Here is a 22094-nt window from a genome sequence, read left to right as displayed (position 1 = left end):
TCAACAATAGTTAGTTAAAACAGTGACTAATTATATGAAATGTTGAAGGGCTAAGAATGTAATAAATACTTGACCAGAAATGGTGCTTATTTCAAAAATCTCTCTCCTTTTCTGTCTTTCTCATCAAGGATGCTGTCTTATCAAGAACACTTAAGGACATAAAAATGCATGGCAGAGAGAAGAATAGTATATCAACACATCATAAAATCTTTTGTAAAACATGATTTTTAGAAGAAAATACAAATCTCTAAGTTTTTACTTGCTTGAGGATTTGAATCTAAATTGTCTATGTTGAACATTTTTTTATTTATAAATAAGCCAGAACATGTTGTTTCCTTTCTCGTTTGAATGATTTGACATGTAACTTAACCTTTATTGAATATTTTCCATCTATTAAAAAGATTGATCTACATGCAAAAATGTTTTTGATACCTATTATCCATTCATTGTGCTATACTGTTGCCTTCAATATATGTGAAAAAATTCACATTTGTCTTTATCATATTCATTAATGTTAGGGTTTTCTGTTACTTTTAATTCAATCTTTATGTCAATATTAAGGAACCAAACACACTAGAGATAAGAAACTATACATCATATAAGAGGATTTACTTTCTTAAATACAGAAGAGACTACCCTTCAGATTTCCTAAATGTAAAGAATTTTAGCAATTAACTATAATATTAGCTACAAGATTAATAATCAAATTGTGAGGTGGTGAACTATCCACATCTTAAAATGTTGCCCAAGGAACATGGCTTAAAAAAGAATAACCCTCTCCATTTTTTTAATATAATTTATTGTCAAGTTGGCTAACATATAGTGTATATGGTGTGCTCTTGGTTTTGGGGGTAGATTCCCATGATTCATCACTTACATACAATATCCAGTGCTCATCCCAACAAGAACCTTTCCATTTTTATATTTTACACTTGCAATTAATATTTTTAGGTTACGTAATTGTTGGAAGCATGCAGATTATGAAATCAAAAATCTGTCCTGCAAGCAACAAAGCCTGAGAGTGTAGTATTACCAGCATCTTTTGAAGTGTTCAAATGGCCACACTGTCACCTTTCTGTTTGAAGGACAGTTATACTTCCAATGGTTATTACAGTTCATTCAGAAGCACATGTAATCACACTACCCCTGTCAGGACTGGTTGTTGTTACGAGAACAGCACATTTTCTTATCTAGAAGATACTCGGTTCATCGAACTCAAGACCTTCTCAATATGATGACATTCTTTAAACCCTCAAGTTACAATTTTCCACTGGTGTGCTAAGGGATACCTTCTTGTAGTGAAGCCACACTGGACCCAACTCTGTGGATTAAATAAGACTTTGTTCAGTGTTGAACATGTATACTTCAGAACTGTCCTTGAGTCGATAATCATGATTTTAATATTCTGTAGTTGTTTTCCACAGTGGATCCCATAAAATTGAAATTTGATTGAAATTAAATATCAACAGCAAAGTGTTAATCATTTTCAATTAATGCATCAATCAATCCATTAATCAACAATATTGAGCACCTGTTATATCCTAGAAAATAGAAGATTTGCTCAAGGCGGGTAACTCTCTTGGGAATATGTATTCAGTATTGCCATATCTTCTGATTTTTTAATGGTGAGATCTCCTCTGATTTTGATATGTGGAGGGGGATCTAAAAATATTTTGTGAGCAATGTGGCTCATAAGCTGCCAATTTGTCAACTGCAAATGCTGAATAAATGAACATGTGAAAAGTACAACACTGGAAGCATGTATAAAATAAAGTGATGGCATGGAGGAGGTGGTAATTAACTTTTTGGTGGGTGTATAAAGCTTCCTGGGAAAAGCCCAAGGTCTGCAAGGCTAGAGAAGACATCCCAAGTAGAGGAAACGGCACACACAAAGTCAAATATCAAGCACATACCATATGCTAGGCATCATGCTGAGCCCTGTAGATAAAACAGTGAATATGATACGTTGTTTCTACTGATATGGAGCATTGTGCTTTGATGGGAAAGGAAGGTATTAACTAAATCCTTACATGATGACATGTGCCAAGAAAGACATGTCCATGAACACAAGGAGATGCAGCCTAGTCCCAGATGCTCAAGAAAGGCTTCTTTGAGGAAGTGATACATCAGCTGAGACTTGAAGGGAGAAAAGAAATATTTTGAGTAAGGGAGGATCATGCAGAAAACATGTGCAGAGAATACGATGTTTCCAAGAAGATAGTAAATATCCAGTATGGATTGAGTGGAAGGAGTGAAGGAGAGAGGGGAACAAGGTAAACCTGGAGAAACTGGAGTCCCATGATGAAGGTCTTTGTAGGCCAAATCAAAGATTTTGGAAGTCACTGATTGAAATGAGATGTTTCTAGTAATTGCTAAAAAGACACCACTGACTGCCATAAGGAGAGAATGGTCTGAAGGAGGAAAAATGTAGGCATAAGGACAGCCACTTTTAGGGAAAGAATGCCATCATCCACGCAAATTATGATAGTAATTTACTGGAGGTTGTTGGGGAAGGTCATCAAAAAGACAAGGCAACCAGTTGACCTGTGAGCTGTGCCCCAGATCCTAATCCCTTCCCCTGTCCTTGGAATATGGGTTCCATTTGCCTTTCCTGCTCCCTGAGGCTACTCCAATGGCATAGACTTGAGAGAGTCTTGTGGTATTAAGAACACCTGCATGGCACACATGACTGAACCTAGTTAAGGCCTCTATATAAACTTCAAGATCTGATGAGCAGGTGCAGAGAGCTAGCCCTCTTCCTGATGCCCAAGGCAAACTTCATATGTAAGTTCACTTTGCTTACTAAAACTGCCACCTACCAATCTGGAGCGGGCTGCCTCTTTTTTCAAACTCTGCCCACCCTCTGAGTATGGGGGCCAATTTCAGATTATATGTGGGAGGCACCCAGGAGGGTTGCAAATCAACAGAGGCAGCAGCATGGACAGTACAAGCTAGACTGGAGCAAGAGATGCTTAAGATGTGAAGTCACTATGATGGTGACTGATTAGATGCGGGTGGGGGTGAAGCAGAGAAAAGGTTCAGGAGGGCACCTTGGTTTCTGGCTTAAGTGGATGCTAGCCATCTAAGTGTAATCAGAGGAATCAGAGCAAAAAGCAGTGCAAGGGAGTGGGGATTAGCATGAAAAGTTTAGTGTCAAAAATGTAATTTTTGAGGTATTTGTTGGGTAGCCAAGAAGAAATATGGAGACAGTTGATTCTTACAGTCAATGCTGTAGTGAATGACCCACATTCAGAAACAAAAGACTTATTCTCTCAGCTGCTGGAAGTTCTCAATTACCAGCGTCCTAAGTCAGTTGCTTCAGCTGAAGAAAATCCTTCCTCCCAAGGTCATAACTCCTTCCAAGGGTGACCTGCCATTGACCACTGACTGGTCAACAGGCATTCTTAAGAAAAGACCCTTCATTCCAACTCAGGACACTTTGAAAGGGACATTCCAGCTTCAGATCTACCCCTAGAGTTGGCAGATATCACTGCTTCCTTCCTTTCCCTTCCATGGGTATGGATCCTAAGAGTATTCCCTAAAAATGCTCTTGGCTGTTAATTTCCATCTCCTAGCCTGGGAACCCAATCTGTGAGAATTATATAAGCCTGATTATCAGAACAGAGCTCTGGGCATAATTTCCAGTTGTCAGTTAGCAGATGTCTGTTAAAACTAAGTTAATAGATGAGTTTTTCAGGGTTAGTTTAGAAGTGGGCCTAGTTTAAGGCTTTGAGGATACCTAAAGCTTAGTGACTTCCTATAGGAAAAGGTATAATGAAGGAAACTGATAAGGAATGGCTGGACTGTTCCAATGAAAACCAGAAGAGTTGAGGACCGAAAATAGTGTTCGGATATCATTGATTACCTTGAAAGAAACAGTACCATTAAGTGTGAAATGGAGATAGGAACAGGCTGAGGGATAAATCTAAGGTACAAAAAACAGAGACGTGACTGTAGTGAGCTGGGCAGTAAGTGTGACAGTGAAGGGGAGAGAGGTAGGTTGGCCTGGAGGGGGAGGGAGGGATAAAGAAGGGTTTGTTTTTTTAATGGAATGGAAGAAATCAGAGCATGTTTTCATTAAATGGGAATGGGTCAGTAAAGAAGGACAGGTTGGAAAATACTGAGAAAATATTGCATAACAAATTGCAGAGGATTCTTGCAAAAGTGAGAAGAGATGGGACCCAAGACACAAGTGGAGGGTGGCTCTTGGCTGGGAGGTGATTCATGTCACATAATTTCTGTCTCCTCTGTGAAGGAAGGGAAGTCACTGCTGGGCATGTGGAAGGGATATGTGGGCAGAGAAGTTGAAGGATGGAGGAGACCAGAGAAACTCGGAACAAGTCAGAGGGTGAGGGGATAAGCAAGCACAATCCAACAAGGTGATCTGGCAAGCTGTAACCGTTTCAATGAATGATCACTTCAATACGATGTGATGTGTGATGTGCTGAGAATAATGTTACCATAATGACCAGTTTGCTTTTTAGAGAGCTTCATGTTGCAAGATTATCTTTAGCATAATGAATATGAAAGCAAACAGTGTTGACATGATTTGCCACCCCTGCAATATAGGACAGATGAGTCAACGATCAAAGAGTCCCTAACAAGGTGATTGCCCTAGGGTAGCCCACAGTTTAAAAGGGCACTGCCTGGTGGTGCAGAGAGAAACTAATTTTTCAAAGGGAGAAGTTCATAGATATCTCTGTTTCTTCATAATGAGAGATCGAAACCCTAGAGAACATCACACATTAAAACTGAATTCAGGGAGGGGCTCCTGGGCGGCTCAGTTGGTGAAGCGTCTAACTCTTGATTTTGGCTCAGGTCGTGAACTCACGTGCAGATCAGGCTCTGCACGGACAGTGTGGAACCTCTTTGGGATTCTCTCTCTCCCTCTCTCTCTGCCCCTCTCATGCTCTCTCCATCTCTCTCTCTCAAAATAAATAAACTTAAATAAATGAATTCAGGGAAACTTAGCATGATTCCTTTGGAGGAAAAATGGAGAGCATGAGAAATGTAAAAAGTCTAACCGAAACTGAAAAATGGTTTGCCTAATATACTTCTGAAACGTAAACTGAGGACTAATCATTAGACAATATGCAAGGTTTCAACCAACAAGAATTTTAATTTGTTTTTATATACTTGATTTTTATTTTCTCATGAACTGTTTTACTTTTTTTTTTTAATTTTTTTTTTAATGTTTATTTATTTTTGAGACAGAGAGAGAGCATGAATGGGGGAGGGGCAGAGAGAGAGGGAGACACAGAATCGGAAGCAGGCTCCAGGCTCTGAGCCATCAGCCCAGAGCCTGACGCGGGGCTCGAACTCACGAACCGTGAGATCATGACCTGAGCTGAAGTCAGACGCTCAACCGACTGAGCCACCCAGGCGCCCCAATGAATTGTTTTACTCTTTAGATGCACACCACGTTGTGTTTTATATACTTTAGTCTTTAAATGCACCTTATAAGGCCCGCAGAAGGGAACCCATGGTAGGGCAGTAGCACAGTGGGAGACCTCCCGTCATGATTTGGTCTTCGTTCCTGTTACTCCTGGAGGCCAGGAGCCCGCAAGCATTGAGAACCAGGCACCCCGCAGACCCCCCTGTGCTATGCCACAGCTGTGACAGCCTATTCAGAACTTACCCATCTCAGGTTCCTTAGTGCAGGAGCGCACCCGTGTTTGGTGATATGGGTGCACATTGGAGGACCCAGTAGCACTCCCCAGAGGCCCAACACTGATGTGACCAGTCTCCTGTCTTTTCCTTCCACCTCCAACACGAAGCATTCAAAAAAAAAAAAAAAGGAAAAAGGAGAAAATAAAGACTTGTTTTTTCTATATGCCATTTATTGGAAGAAAACTTCAAATCATTCCTTAAAGAGTTTATTTATTTATTTTGAGAGAGAGAGAGAGAGAGAGAGAGAGAGAGAATCCCAAGCAGACCCCACACTGTCAGCACAGAGTCGGACGCCGGGGCTCAAACTCACAAACCGTGAGATCGTGACCTGAGCCAAAGTCAAGAGTCTAGTGCTCAACCAGCTGAGCCACCCATGCGCCCCCTAAGACTTTCAATTTTGCTTGGTATATGATAGACCTATCCCCATATCAACACACATGGATTGATCTCATTTGTTATAAGATCTAAATAGTATTTCAAGAGCTGGAGGTAACATAATTTATTTAATTAATCTCTCATTAACGGACTTTTCAATTGTTTTTATCTTCCTCACTTCCTTTCTACCTTCCTTCTGTTTTTTTTCTTCCTTAATTCCTTCCTTCATAGGTTACGGGTGGAAATCAAATAATATAATTTAAAGCAGAAGTGAAATAGAATTCTAAATATATTTAAAAGAACAAATATAAATGCCAAGAAAGATCTTAACATGAAATAAAATCAGGTGATGGAGGAGAAGGAGGGAAGAAGCGAAAGGAAAAGATTGTAAGCTAATTTTATTGTTTCTCACGATAGAGACCAATAGACATTGTCTGAAGCTTGTGGGAGTAACTAGAAGCAGGAAGTATGTCAGACAGGCAGTAAGAAGGCAAGGAAGTAAATTTTTTAGCTTAAAATACTTCAAGTGAACAAAATATAAGTAACGAATATAGAACACTCTAACAAGCAGTCAATAAGGTATATCTTATAAATTTATGTTAATTTTGTACCTAAATAACAGTGAATGTGAAGCAGTCATGAATACTGGTCACGTACATTAGGCCATAAAAAATTCTAATTAAATTCCAAATAGACTAATATAAGCAAAATTCTCTGGTTATATGCAATACATTTACAACTTAAGCAAAATAAAAGGGGCCGTTCTCCTAAGGATGTACAAACTTTCTATTCGACAGGTTGGGTTTAAATGGAAATATGAACTAAAACTGCCGAATTTCTAGAAAACATGAAAACATTACCTATCGGACTTTATGGGCTATAGATAAAACAATTCTCAGAGAAAATATCAGCTTAAATATATATATCAATTAATGTTTTTAAAAATGGACTAAACAGCCAAATCTAAAAGCTGGAGGAAGAACAATAAATAAAATTTAAAAGAGAAGAAATTAACACAAGTAAATACAAACCTTAATAAAACAGGAAACATACAGACAATAAGTAAATAAAAATTGACCTTTTAAAAAAAGTAGCCAAAGAGAAAAATGAATAGAGATATAATAAAGCACAAATATAAATAACAAGAAATGATATGGAGTAAATAATGCCTCAACTCACTGCAAATCAACTTCTTACCCCATTATTCAGTTTATTCTAATCTGGAAAATTCAGGGAACACATGTACATCTCAGCCTTAATTTTTTTTTAATTGACTCATAGCAGACATACAATGTTACATTAGTTTCAGGTATACAACACAGTGATTGGAAAAATCTATACATTATGCTATGCCCACCACAAATATAGCTCCCATCTGTCACCATAACAACGCTATTACAATACCATTGACTATATTACCTATGCTATGCCTTTTATCCCCATGATTTATTCATTCCATGACTGGAAGTCTATACCTCCCACTCCCCTCCACCCATTTTGCCCATCTCCCCACCATCCTCCCCTCTGGCAACTGTTTGTTTTCTGTATTTGAAGGTCTGTTTCTGCCTTTTGTTTCTTTGTGTTTTAGATTCCACATGTAAATGAAATCATATGGTATTTGCCTTTCTCTGACTTATTTCACTTAACATAATACCATCTAGGCCCTAGAACTATATAAGACACATATACATATACCACATCTTGTTTATCCATTCATCGATCAATGGACGCTTGGGTTCCTTCCATATTCCTTATCTTGGGTATTGAAAATGATACTGCAATAAACATAAGGATGTAAATATCTTTTCAAATTAGGTTTCCTGTTTGGGCAAATATCCAGAATTGGAACTACTGGATCATATGGTATTCCTATTTTTAATTTTTTGGGTAAACTGCATATTGTTTTCTACAGTGGCACCGTTAAGTATGATGTTAGCTATGGGTTTTTCATATATAGCCCTTATTATTTTGAGATAGATTCCTCTAAGTCCACTTTGTGGAGAGTTTTTATCATAAACAGATGTAGAATTGTATCAAATGCTTAGTCTTTATCTATTGAGATAAACATATGATTTTTATCCTTTGTGTTGTTGATACGGTATATCAAGTTGATTTGCCAATATTTAACCATCCTTACATCCCCAGAATAAATCCCACCTGATTGTGCTGAATGATTTGTTGATGTATTGTTCAACGTGATTTACTAATATTTTGGTGAGGATTTTGCATCTATGTTTATCAGGGATATTGACCTGTAATTTTCTCCTTTTTTAGTGTCCTTGACTTTGGTATCAGGGTAATGCTGGCCTCATAGAATGTAGTTGGAAGGTTTTTTCCTCTTCTGTTTTGGAATACTCTGAGGAGAATAGGTATTAACTCTTTTGTAGAATTCGAGTATGAATCTATCTGGTCCTGGGCTTTTGTTTGTTGGGAGCTTTTTGATTACTGATTCAATTGCGTTACTAATAATTGATTTTTTATTTCTTCTGATTCACTTTGGAAGATTGTATGTTTCTGGGAATTTATCCATTTCTTCGAGGTTGTCCAATGTGCTGGCATATAATTCCCCATAATAGTCTCTTAAAATCCTTTCTGGTGTCAGTTGTTACTTTTCTTCTTTTGTTTCTGATTTTATTTATTTGTTTCCTCTTTGGAAACAAAGAGCCTTTTGGCTAAGGCTTATCAATTTTGTTTATCTTTTCAAAGAACTGGCTCCCTGGTTTCATTGATCTTTCTTTCTTTCTTTCTTTCTTTCTTTCTTTCTTTCTTTCTTCTTTCTTTCTTTCTTTCTTTCTCCCTCTTTCTTTCTCTTTCTTTCTCTTTCTTTCTTTCTTCCTCTTTCTCTTTCTTTCCTTCTTTCTTCCTCTTTCTTCCTCTCTCTTTCTCTTTCTTTCTTTCTTTCTTTCTTTCTTTCTTTCTTTCTTTATTCCTCCCTCTTTCTTTCTTTCTTTCTTTCTTTCTCTTTCTTTCTTTCTTTCTTTCCTCCTTTCTTCCTTGTTCTTTTTCTTTCTTTCTTTCTTTCTTTCTCTTTCTTTCTTCCTCTTTCTTTCTTTCTTCCTTCCTTCCTCTTTCTTTCTCTTTCTTTCTTCCTCTTTCTTTCTTTCTTCCTTTCTTCTTTCTTTCTTTCTTCTTCTTTCTTTCTTTCTTTCTTTCTTTCTTTCTTCCTCTTTCTTTCTTCCTCTTTTTTTCTTCCTCTTTCTTTCTTTCTTTCTTTCTTTCTTTCTTCCTCTTTCTTTCTCTTTCTTTCTTCCTCTTTCTTTCTTCCTTTCTTCTTTCTTTCTTTCTTTCTTTCTTCTTCTTTCTTTCTTTCTTTCTTTCTTCCTCTTTCTTTCTTCCTCTTTTTTTCTTCCTCTTTCTTTCTTTCTTTCCTATTTCATTTGTTTCTACTTTTATCTTTATTATTTCCTTCCTTCTGCTAACCTTGGGCTTTGTTTGTTGTTCTTTTTCTAGTTCCTTTAGGTGTAAGTTTAAGTTGTTTATTAGATTTTTCTTGTTTCTTGAGGTAAGTCTATATCACTAAAGATTTCCCTTTCAGAACTGCTTTTGTTGCATCCCAAACATTTTAGACTGTTGTGTGTTCATTTTCATTGGTCTCTGTGTATTTTTTTTTATTTCCTCTTTGATTTCTTCATTGACTTATTGGCTGTTTAGTAGCATGGTGTTTAGCTTCCATGTGTTTGTATTTTTTTCCAGCTTTTTCCTTGTGATTCATTTCTTGTTCTACACCATTGTGGTGAGAAAAGATACATGATATGATTTTCATCCTCTTAAGTTTATTGAGACTTGTTTTGTTGCTTAACATCTGATATGTCTTTGAGATGGCTCCATGTGCACTTGAAAAGACTGTATATTGTGTTGTTTTTAGATGGATGTTCTGTATATGTGTTAAGTCCCTCTGGTCTAATGTGCTGTTCAAAGACACAGTTTCCTGATTGATTTTCTGCCTGGATTATCTATCCATTGATGTAGTGGGGTGTTGAAGTCCCAGACTACAGCCATATTGTCAATTTCTCCCTTTATTTCTGTTAATATTTGCCTTATGTATTTAGATGCTGCAATGTTGGATGTATAGATATTTATAATTGTTATATCCTTTTGTGGATTGATCCCTTTATCATTATGTAATGCTTTTCTTTGTCTCTTATTATAACCTTTGTTTTAAAGTCTTTTGTCTAATATAAGTATTGCTACCATGGCTTTTTTTTTTCCTTCTATTTGCCTACTGTATCTTTTTCTATCCTTTCACTTTTACTCTGTGTGTTTTTAGGTCTGAAGTAAGTCTCTCACAGCAGCACAGAGATGGCTCTTGTTTACCTGTTCCATCACCCTATGTCTTTGATTGGAATATTCAGAGCATTTACATTTAAAGTAATTCTTGATAGGTATTGGGGCACCTGGGTGGCTCAGTTGGTTGAGTGTCTGACTTCAGCTCAAGTCATGACCTCACAGCTCTTGAGTTCAAGCCCCGCATCCAGCTCTGTGCTGACAACTCAGAGCTTAGAGCCTGCTTCAGATTCTGTGTCTCCCTCTCTCTGCCCCTCTACTGGTCATGCTCTGTCTCTCTCAAAAATAAATAAACATCAATAAAGTAAATATTGATAGGTATGTACTTATTTTCATTTTCTTAACTATTTTCTGGTTGCCTTTGTAGTTCTCTATTCTTTTCTTCTTCTCCTTCCACTTCCCCTTGCCCCTTCCACTCCTCCTCCTCCTCCTCCTCTTCCTCCTCCTCCTCCTCCTCCTTCTCCTCCTCTTCCTCCTTCTCCTCCTCTTCCTCCTTCTCCTCCTCTTCTTCCTCCCCCTCTTCCTTCCCCCTTCTCTTTCTTTCTTTCTTTCTTTCTTTCTTTCTTCTCTTTTTCCTCATGAGTGATGACTTTCTGTGTTGTTATCCTTGACTTTATTTCTCTTTATATTTTGTGTATCTATTATAGGTTTGGGGTTTGTGGTGGCCATGAGGGTCAAATATATGATCCTAGGTATGTAACAGTCTGTTACATACTTATATACTGTTAAGTTGATAGTTTAGTTTGAACTCATTCTAAAAGAACTTCTTTTTTACTCTCTCCTCCATGTTTTATATAAGTGTAGTTATATTTTATATAATTTTAAAGTAATTTTCTTACCTCTGATTATGGCCTTTACGTTTGCACTTAAGGAAGTCCTTTTAATATTTCTGGTAGAAAAAGTTTAGTGGCGATTAAATCCTTTCACTTTGGTTTCTCTGGGAAGCTCTGTTTCTCCTTCAATTCTGAGTGGTAGCCTTGCTGGGTATCATATTCTTGGTTGTAATTTTTTCCCTTTCACCTCTTTGACTATATCATGCCTCTCCTTTCTGACCTACAAAGGTTTTCTGCTAAAAAATCGGCTGATATCTTATGGGGCTTCTCTTGTATGTGATTTTTTTGCTTCTATTTCGCTGTTTTCAAAATTCTCTTTTTATTGTTAACCTGTGACATTTTAATTATTATGTGTTGTGGTGTGGACCTCCTTGGGTTCATCTTGTTTTGAATTCTCTGTGCCCCCTAAACCTGGATGTCTGTTTCCTTCCCCAGGTTAGGAAAGTTTTCAGCTAGTATTTCTTCAAATGAATTTTCTGCCTCCTTTACTCTCCCTCTTCTCTTTCTGGTACTCTTGCAACACAAATGTTTGTTCACTTGATGTTGTCCAAGAGATCCTTTAACATAACCCCATTTTCTGAAATTCTTTTCTTTTTGTTATTCAGATTGAGTGCTTTCTATTACCCTGTCTTCTAGATTGTTGATACGTTCTTCTGCATTTGCTCCTCTACTATTGATTCTCTCCAGTGTGTTTTTCATTTCAATTGTTGCATTTTTCAACTCTGATTAATTCTTTTTTATCTCTCTGCTGAAGACCTCACTAAGATCTTGCAGTCTTTTCTCCAGGCTGGTGAGCATCTTTACCATCATTACTTTAAAATCCTTGTCAGGCATACTGCTTATCTCTGTTTTGCTTAGTTCTTTTTCCAGGTTTTTGTCTTGTTCTTTTGTTGGGGGCATATTCCTCTATCTCCCCATTTTACCTGACTTTCTGTTTTTGAATCTATGAATTAGACAGAACAGCTACTTCTCCTAAACTTGAAGGAATGGTCTTGTGTATGGTACTCCCCCATGCAGACTGTGTATTTGGTGACTTTGCTGGTTGGTTGGAGCTGTGTCTGGTGTGGGCTGGGGATTCTGGGGCACTCTGTGCTGAGACTTCCTTGGTGTGATGGCCTGAGCTGAAGTGTATGTGGGCCTGGATGGTCCTGGGGCTCTTTGAGCACAGGGAACCCTGGTAGGACATAAAGCTGAAGTGGGCATGGGCCAGGGTGGTCCTTGGATTCTCAGCACAGAGGGTACCCTTGCAGGATAGCTGAAGCTGAACTGGGTACAAACTGGGGTATTCTGGGGCTCACCATGCAGAAGGCACCCTGGCAAAGTGGCTAGAGCCAAGGCAGGGCATGGGCCAGGGAATCTGGGGCAATCCACATGAAAGGCATCCAATGGGATACCTGGAGTTGAGTTGGGTTATGGGATAGGCAATCCTGAGGTGCCCCATGCAGGGGGCATCCTGGCTATAGCTAAAGTGGGCATGGGCTGAGGTATTCCTGGGGCTTTCTACTCAGAGGGCACATGCAGAGGACAGCTGAAACTGATGTGCATGCAAGCTGGGGTGACAAGGGTACTCAGTACAGGGATCATCCTGGCAGGGCAGTTGAAGCCCAAGCAGGGTACAGGTTGGGGTTCCAAGGTGCTCCAAACAGGATGCAACCAAGGCAAGCACAGGCTGGGGTGTTCCTGGGTGCTCTGTGCAAGGAGTACCTTGGCAGGGTGGCTAGAGCCAAAGCGGGCATGAGCCGGGAGGTACAGCAGTGCTCTGCACTGAGGGGTGCCTTTGCAAGCCATCTGCACCCAAAGTGATGTGGGCCTGGAGTGTTCTGGGATGCTTTGTATCTGTGTCATTTTGGTGTGATGGCTAGAGCTGTAGTGAGCTCTGACCGGGGGGTGTCCCGATGTGTGCCTTGCGGGGCTGCTTTGGTAGGATGGCTAGGGCCAGTGTGGGCTAAGAGCCAGGGGCTCCCTGAGGCAGTAGGTTTGCTGTGGTGCTTGGATCTTACCTCAACCATGATGGCAAGGTGGACAGGGAACACAGACTGTGGCACTGGGCAGCTCTACGGAGAGAGTTCCAGTAGCTCCCCTGCCATTTGGTGGATTTCTAGGGCTAGTTCCCTTACGTTCTACTTGCTCTTTGAAACCAAGGATTTTTTTCCTGTGCACCAGAGTGTCTGGGCCTGGGGTGCATCAGGGACTGCAGCTCACTGAGGTGGCAGGCCAGTTATGGCGCCCAGAACCCTTCACCCATCTGCACTATCAAGGTGAAAGAGGAACAGAAACCATGGCACGTCCAGCCTCTCCAACCCAGGGAGAGTGCCGGCAGCTGTCTCACCACTTGGCAAGGTTCAGGCCTAGTTCCTTTAAATACTAGTCGCTCTTTCAACTTAGGCTTTTCTCTGTGTCCCAGGGCTGGCAAATCTGATCTCTCATAGTGTCCGTCCCCACTGACACTATGAGGCAGTTTGCAGGGCTGGGGGGGGGGGGGGGCGGGGGGGCGGGGTTAGTTCCCTTTGTTACTGATCTCTTTCTCTCTTGCCATTCTGTGTGGTCTCTCTGTCTTTGGTTGTGCAGAAGCTGTGCCGTCAACCCCCAGTTCTTCTTCAGGAGGAATTGCTCTCTCAGTAGGTAGCGATTTCGTGTGGAGAAGATGAGTTCAGGCTCTTCCAACTTCAGATCAGACCAGAACTCCAAACTTTGTTTTATTAACATAATTTTATCGTTATTATGAGTAGTACTTTTTCTTTTCGCACATTCAGAGCTCTCTCCTAGTCAAAGAATGTAATAAGTTTCTAATCACTATTTAAACCATTCAACTACATACATCTGTAAGTGTACTTGTTTATGTTGCCAGCGACATCATTTTAGTTCAAAATTGTGGAAGTCCCTACTCTATCATATTCTTATTTTTCAATGTACACAAACACACAAAAAGAAAGCAAAGAGGCTGGAGTGTTAAGACCTGGTAATGAGACAGTCATGTGACATGTCCGGTAATTTTGTCAAGGGTGCAAAGCCTTGATCCAAACGAGAGTGGAGGGTATTAGGCAGACAAAAATAAAATAGAATGGGATTATTTGGCAGTGGTAAAACATAATGATCATGAATTTTGAGAGATAACCATCTGCCTATTTAGTTTTCTCCACAACGCTTGGCTGCTTAAGTACTGGGATAGAGAAGACTGATGGATAAGTTTCTTCCATATGGAAATTTGTTAGACTAGACCTTCAAAAGAAGAGAGAGGCAGGAGATTTGAGGTTGATTGCGAAAGAGTTTGGGCATAATAAGACTTTTAAGGGGAGGTATGAAGAAAGGAAATAAATACTGGGCATTTAAAGATAGGGGGAAAACAGGGCAGCTGAGTGGCTCAGTCAGGTAAGTGTTCGACTTCGGCTCAGGTCATGATCTCATGGTTCGTGAGTTTGAGCCCTGCTTCAGGCTCTGTGCTGACAGATCAGAGCCTGGAGCCTTCTTTGGATTCTGTGTCTCCCCCTGTCTTTGTCCCTGCCCCCCACTCGCACTTGGTCTGTGTGTCTGTCTCTCTCACTCACTCAAAAATAAACATTAAAAAATATTGTTTATAATAAAAAAAATTTTAAAGATAGGGGGAAAGTATTAGTTCATTAAGTTTAGAAATGTCAGGAAGGCTTTTCAGGTTAGAAGAGTTTTGCTCACTCCCAGAGGGAAGTCTCGTTAAGAAAACCACTTAGACTTAATTTAGTTGTATACCACTTCTTTGTTCTTTGACATTATTTTTCAAGTAGAATGCAAGTGAGAAAAACCTACAGTTAGTAATAGAATAGAGAGGTTTGGAGACACCTGAGAGGAGTTTCTGGTTTGCAAGAGTAGCTTATGTTTTCTTTCTCAAACCAGGTGACTGAAGGTTGGTTATGAGGGAAAAACCCTGAGAAGGAAGAGAATATAGCTGAGAATTCATGTCAGATGCACACCTATTTCTTTTTCTTTTTTTAAGTTTATTTTTGAAGGAGAGAGAGAGAGAGTGTGTGAGCAGGGGAGGGGCAGAGAGAAAGGGAGACACAGAATCCAAAGCAGGCTCCAGGCTCTGAGCTGTCAACACAGAGCCCGACATGGGGCTCGAACCCACAACAGTGAGATCATGACCTGAGCTGAAGTCAGGCACCCAGCTGACTGAGCCACCCAGGCTCCCAGATACACACCTATTTCTGATAGTGTAGGTCTCCTGGCAATGACTTTTCCTAGTTAATTATTTTCATTTTCTTTTGTTCTAAAAATGTGCCAATTTTGCTTTTCTTCTTGAAGGAATTTTTCACTAGACATAATATGTTGAGTTCAGAATATTTGATTTTAGTACTGAAAAACTGTTTTCCATTATCTTCCAGCCTCCATATCTGCCAATAAGAAACCAGCCTTCATTGAAATTATTTTTCCCCTGTATGTAATGCATCATTAGTTAATGGTTGTTTTCAAGATTCTCTCATTATCGTTAGTTTTTGGTAGTTTGTATATAATATATTTTCTTTTTATTTTTCTTGCATTGACTTTATTAATTTTTTAGATCCCATATAGTTATGCCAGTCATCTAATTTGAGGAACTGATGATCTGGCTTCTTCAAATATTTCTTCTTACATATTCCTTCTTTCTCCATTCCTTATTAGCCTCCATTTACACATTTCATTTTTCTATTGTCCAACCAACTGTTCCCACACTCAGTTTATAATTATTTTTCTTTTTTCTTTAGATTGGATTATTTCCATTGTTTATTTCCATTATTTCCATCTATTTTTATGCTCACTATCTTTTGTCAATTCCATCTATCTTAAGTCTCCCCCATGAAGTTTTTCTTCAGATGTTGAATTATAAGTTCTAGAATTTCTTTCTCTTTTATAGTTTCTATTTTTCCACTAATGTCTTATGTTTTTACTCATCGAGAGCATATTTTTTTTTATTATTTCCTTTAGAATAGCTATAATTCTTGTTTAAAATACTTCTCTATTCCAATATCTGGATCATCTTATAGTCAATATCAGTTACCTGTCTTTTCCCTTGAGAATGGGTTTAGCTCACATTCTTCTAGTTATTTGTATATCACATAATTTACTCATCTGACAACTGTCTATAAAGGAATGCTTTCTGGAATTGCCAGTCTTGTACTCCTTTTGTATTTCTTTTTAATTTCTTCACATCTTGGAAGAGAGTAGTAAGCTAAGAATAGCACATCTTATCAAGTACTATACTGCCACTCAAGCAACTTCCTTAGAATTACATGCCACAAAATAGTTTGAGAAAGAAATTCTCAGAAACTGAGAAAGAATATCTAAGTTTAAAATACTGCTATGTATTGTGCTCTAAATAAAATATTTTTATAAAGATTTTTATTTTTATTCTTGCGAGAGACAGCGCAAGCAGGGAAGAGGCCGAGAGAGAGGGCGGGGTGGGGGACAGAAGATCCAAAGCGGGTTCTTCACTAACAGCAGCAAGCCCAATGCAGGGCTCAAACCCATGAATCAATCACAAGATCATGACCAGAGCCAAAGTTGGAATCTCAACCGACTGAGCCACCCACGTGCCCCTAAGTAAAATATTGTGTATGTATTTTATCATTCTAAACATTTTAAGTTAGCAGTTTCCTTTTAAGATTTCCTCCTCAAACTGGAGGAGGAAAAATAAAACTTCTGTCTGCCTTTCTCCTATCCAAGAAGTCAGCTGTTTTAATAGATAACCACTGTGGGTTCCAACTTTTTACTTTTTTATTCAACCCCATCAATCTTTGAGTTAGTATAAATTCACTATAGGGGTGCCTGGTTGACTTAGTTGGTTGGGCGTCTGACTTTGGCTCCGGTCATGATCTTGAGGTTGGTGAGTTCGAGTCCCAGGTCGGTCTCTGTGCTGACAGCTCAGAACCCGGAGCCTGCTTCCACTTCTGTGTCTTCCTCTTTCTCTGCCCCTTTACTACTTGCACTCTGTTTTTCTCTCTCTCAAAAATAAATAAATAATAAAAAACTTAATAAATAAATGAATAAATTCATTATAAATTCTGATATGGTCTTAATTTTTTATTTTATTTTTTAATTACCAGTGTTTGTCCTGATTTTGAAATGTTGGCCACAGTTTTTAGAACACTTTATTGAGATATAATTCACACATCATACAATTCACCCATTTAAAATGTATATTCAATGTTTTGTTGTATAATCACAGAGTTGTACACTCATCACCACAATCAATTTTAGAACATTGTCACTGTTAACTATCAGCCCCTGCCTCCCTACTCCAGCCCTAAGCAACCATTGATCTACCTTCTGTCCCCTCTACACCTGTCTATTCTGGACATACCCTACAAATGGAATCACATAATACGTCGTCTTCGTGACTGGCTTTTCTCACTTAACATAAAGATTCTGAGGTTCATCCATGCTGTGGCATTTGATAGCACTTTATTCCTTTGTTATAACCAAATAATAGTAAGATGCATGTTTTGTGTATATTGACAAGCATCTGGGTTGTATCTATTTTGGGGCTATTATGAATAATTCTGCTAAGACATTCATGTTACAGTGCTTGTGTGATATATGTTTGTCTTTCTTTTGGTATATATCTAGGAGTAGACTACTGAGTCTATGATAACTCTATTTCAACCTTTCAAAGAACTTCCAAATTATTTTCCAAATTGGGTGTATCGCTTTACATTCCCATCAGTAGTGTATATGTGTTCTAATTTGTCCACATTCTTAACAATAGTTGTTACCATCTGATTATAGCCATCCTAGTGGGTGGGAAGTACTATCTCATGGAGATTTTGATTTAGTTACTTAATGATTGATGGTGTTAGGTATCTTTTCATGTGTTTTTTGGCCATTCGTACATCTTTTTTGGAGAAATGTCTGTTTAGATCTTTTGCTCATTTTAAAATCAGGCTGTCTTTCTATTTTCACTCGTAAGAGTTCTTTAATTCTGGATACGAGTCCCTTATCAGATATATAATTTGCAGCTATTTTTTCCGATTATATCTGCATGCTTTCATTTTCTTATTAGCATTGTTTAAAGAATGAGGGCTTTTAGTCTTGATAAAGTCCAATTTCTCTATTTCTTGATTGTTTGTTTTGATGTCTTATCTAAAAATCTATTGCTGTATCTCTAGTCATGAAGATTTTAAGAAATTGTTGTCACCATTTTCATAGATACTTAAAAAAAACTTGCTGGCCAAAAAAATGTTTTAACTATACTATGCTACCTAAAATACAGGAACATGCAAAGGACATTTCTAAAAGTTCCTGTTCAGTATTTCCCCAAACTATGGTACATCAAAAAATAATGGAGCTTTGGTATGAAGTCAGCCTCCTGGCCCACAGCACAGAGTTGTTATACTCTCAATCTTCTACTTTCTTGGTCTCTAATCACAGTTCTTGATAACTCTCATCTAACTGTAAAAGTAATATAATTCAAAATGAAAAATTATAAAATGTAGGAATATAAAAATTTACAAGTATTCTAATTGCTGAAACCACAGACCACATAGAATTATTACAGCCAAACTTTGTGTTTACTCTCAATCTTTTTTAAGTATGCATATCTAGATAATCCTATAGATGCACTATTGTAACCTAATAATTTTCATTTATGGTTACCTTTTTGTATGCATGTATCACATCTTGACTATAATAGAAGTTCTGCACTAGGATTTGTAAAAATTTTAGTCTTCCACCCATTTGTGGAAGATGGTATATTTAGTATTTGATGAGTAATCAGCCTCCCATCAGAGGACTTTTTAATATTTACTAATGCTTGCTACAAGCATAAAAGGTGACAGTTTTTGTATTTAGGAAACATTTTTTTAATGTTTATTTATTTTTTAGAAAGAGGGAGACAGAGAGTGAGCAGGGGAGGGGCAGAGAGAGGGGGAGACACAGAGTCCAAAGCAGGCTCCAGGCTCTGAGCTGTCAGCACAGAGCTCGACGCGGGGCTCGAACTTAATGAAATGTGAGATCATGACCTGAGCCAATGTCGGATGTTTAACGGACTGAGCCACCCAGGCACCCTACAGTTTTTATATTTTATGATGTGATAGAAAGATGGAAAGCCTTGAAGTTGTCTTATACATTTTAGACAATTAGAAGAGGTTAGATGGGACAAAGCACTGAATTGAGGCACATGCTCACTTTCTGTGGGTAATATATGAACAGGAGACCCAGCACTATGATTTGACCCAGGTATAATATGGTCCACCTAATAAGTGAAGCGTTGCTCTTGGTTTACAAATTTGTGAATCTCTGAAAATTCAGAGTTCAAAATAAAACTGAGATAAGCAACACTCGAAAGAATAAATACATTAATTATAGAATTGCCTATATAATGCATACTTACAACATACATATAGCATTACTTTAAAATTTATATTCAGGGAAATTAATGCTTGTTTCATTCACATCTGGGATATTCAACTTCCCCTTCCTGACAGATTGCCCGAAATGACTGTATTGACGTGTTTGCTTTATGTGGCCATTTACATTCAAATTCAACAAAATCCCCTGTTTTTACATAAAGTTTTTTGGTGTCTTTTCCTCTTAACTGCACGTTATATTTGTTCATGTTATCTTCAGATATTATACATGCATCTGAAAGAATTAAAAAAAATACATCATTAATAATATACCTTTCCCTTTCCAAGAGTAGTGACATTTCTTTTAAGAATATTTTGGAATTAAATAAAATTTATGAAAGGATATTAAAAGCTAATATTTATTGAGTTTGCCCAGTACTGTTCTTAGTACTTTGCCTTATCTCTAAACACTGTGCATCATTTCCCTGAGCTACACAACAGGAGATGGGGGCTCAGAAAGACTGAGTAATTTCTCCAAGGTCACATAACTTAATGAGTATTTTGAACCAGAATATGGACCCTGGCAGTTTGACTTCAGAGTCTGTGCTCTCAGTTACTGTGCTTTACATGCCTAAAAACCACATGCCATATAGGATTAAATTAAAATGTTCTGTTAGGGTCAGTGTTATTCACCCTCCTTTCCCAACTCAGGATTCTCTTTTACATTGTTTCCAAAATGTGCATAGTGTGAGCATACAGATGTATTAACATCTTACTAAATATTACAGTAAAAACAAGTTTACTTCTGTCTATCAGATATACGGTGCAGAAAGTGGACTGAAGAAGGCACAATATATATAAAAACCAACCATCTCTTAAAATATTCACTTAGCATATTCTCGAAGGTAATTATTTATCAATAAGACCAAAAATTCTACTAGCTATTATATTAGCTATTATATTTCTTATTTAGAGCTCCTTTTCCACAAAGTAATTATCAGTGGGTTGTCACTTTTTTGCAACATTGATTTCTGTAGGAAAGCAGTATTACCTTCCCCCCATGATCAGAGTCCCCTCATTCATTTTTAAATTTAGCATTTTGAGAGGTAACATTCCCCTGAGTAAATAGCACGCCCAGCAGTACTAAGCAGCATGTTCTCTATCGCCCATCATCTCTGATATAGGAATTGCTCAAAGTTTTAAAAATAAGCACATGGTTAAATTTGAGGAGCCATCCTAGGCAGTGGTGACCATAAGGAACTTCTTTTCGTACCTAGATCTGTCCATGCCCAGGATTCTAAGGTACATTACCAAGTATTTTCCTGATGACATATGATAGACCAGTCCTTTTACTGTTAGAGTGAGGTTGATCTTTTTTCTCCCTCACTTTTTTGTAGACAGGAGAGGCCACCATAGCCTCAGGCTTAACTACATGAAATTTGGAACCAGATTGCTGTATCTGATTCCTAGCTCCACCAAATACTTGCTAAGTGGCTTGAATCCATGTCAGATAGGTTTTCAGCTGAACTGAACTTAAGTAAAAATCATCCCATGACATTAGTCCATGAGAGCTTTACTATGAATATCAAATCTCAGACTTTAGGAGAATACGACAAACTCACCTATGCATTTTGGTGGTTCTGACCACTGTCCATTTCTGCACGTTACATCTATGGAGCCCCGAAGTTCATAGAAAGACTGGCAATGGTACTGGACTTTTGATCCTGGAGGATATACTGTTAATGGGAATGAGGTGATATCTCCATTGCTAATAGGTGGAGGGGAACCACAATATTGTGTTGACTCTGGAAAATAACATTTATGTGTTGAGAGAAAACCGATATGTAGTTTAAATAAATTAGTATAAATACATTTCTTTTTATTATATGTTCGATGTTTAATATGATGTCTGCAAGCTCAAATAACTCATTATATAATTTCTACAATATAACCTGATAACCAAAAATTATAGTGCTTCCCTTCACCCATAAGTCAAATACACTTAAGTACTGAGTACATGTATCTTATAAGAGCACGTATTATAAGGGCACCCATAAGTCAAATAAACTTAGGTATTGAGTACATATGTATTATAAGGGCATGCAACTAGGAATAGTTTTTATTTAATGTGTGATGAACAGATAAGTAAATCTTATCTGGTCTACTGTCCACCTCCTCCATAAATTTTTTTATTTAAAGAGGAAAGGTAAAAATAAATAACTCCCTTCCCATTTCTATTCTCTGGGACAACTGTTACTTTCTGCAAGTAGCATGTACCTGTGAAATGAATTATTGACCTACTGCCTTCCATTTATTTTCCAATTCCAAATAATAGCATAGGCATCTTTCTCTGTCAATAAAAATTTCAACTTCATGTTAAGAATGGCTAGGATACATTCCATTGTACTGATTTATCTTCCTACATATCACCAAGGATATAGATACGAAATGGCCAAATAAATAATCTTATCCTGAATAACTTCTTCTATTTCTTGTTTCATTGAGTGACTCTTCCTGTATTTTTCTCGGACTAACTCTTTCACGTGGGCACTAGATTCTTTCTCCATTAAACTCAGCAAAGACCATGAATCGTCCCTTTTGGCTGTATTAATTTGTCCTTCTCTACCAAATCATTCAT

General features: G+C 38.0%; 2 protein-coding genes across 4 annotated transcripts in view; one reads left to right on the top strand and one right to left on the bottom strand.

Annotated features, from left to right (window-relative positions):
- Positions 1-1740, top strand: part of F13B (coagulation factor XIII B chain) — a 32883-nt gene extending 31143 nt beyond the window's left edge. The window contains exon 11 of one of the 3 annotated variants that reach the window (XM_060644012.3): positions 129-1740. In XM_060644012.3, coding sequence (XP_060499995.1) covers positions 129-162 — 34 coding nt within the window. In that variant the 3' untranslated portion in view covers positions 163-1740. The remainder of the gene's footprint in view (positions 1-128) is intronic. The other 2 variants (XM_060644011.3, XM_060644010.3) reach the window with 2 other exon arrangements.
- A 15442-nt stretch (positions 1741-17182) lies between these two features.
- Positions 17183-22094, bottom strand: part of CFHR5 (complement factor H related 5) — a 33725-nt gene continuing 28813 nt past the window's right edge. Inside the window, exons 9-10 of the mRNA XM_078440569.2 lie at positions 21079-21261; positions 17183-19751 (exon numbers count right to left, since the gene is read on the bottom strand). Coding sequence (XP_078296695.1) covers positions 19555-19751; positions 21079-21261 — 380 coding nt within the window. The 3' untranslated portion in view covers positions 17183-19554. The remainder of the gene's footprint in view (positions 19752-21078; positions 21262-22094) is intronic.

The sequence above is a fragment of the Panthera onca genome, chromosome F1 (genome assembly GCF_046562875.1).
Source record: "Panthera onca isolate mPanOnc1 chromosome F1, mPanOnc1 haplotype 2, whole genome shotgun sequence".
NCBI classification, from domain to species: domain Eukaryota; kingdom Metazoa; phylum Chordata; class Mammalia; order Carnivora; family Felidae; genus Panthera; species Panthera onca.
The sequence above is the reverse complement of the archived record's forward strand: the minus strand, read 5'-3'. Positions and strand labels throughout refer to the sequence as shown.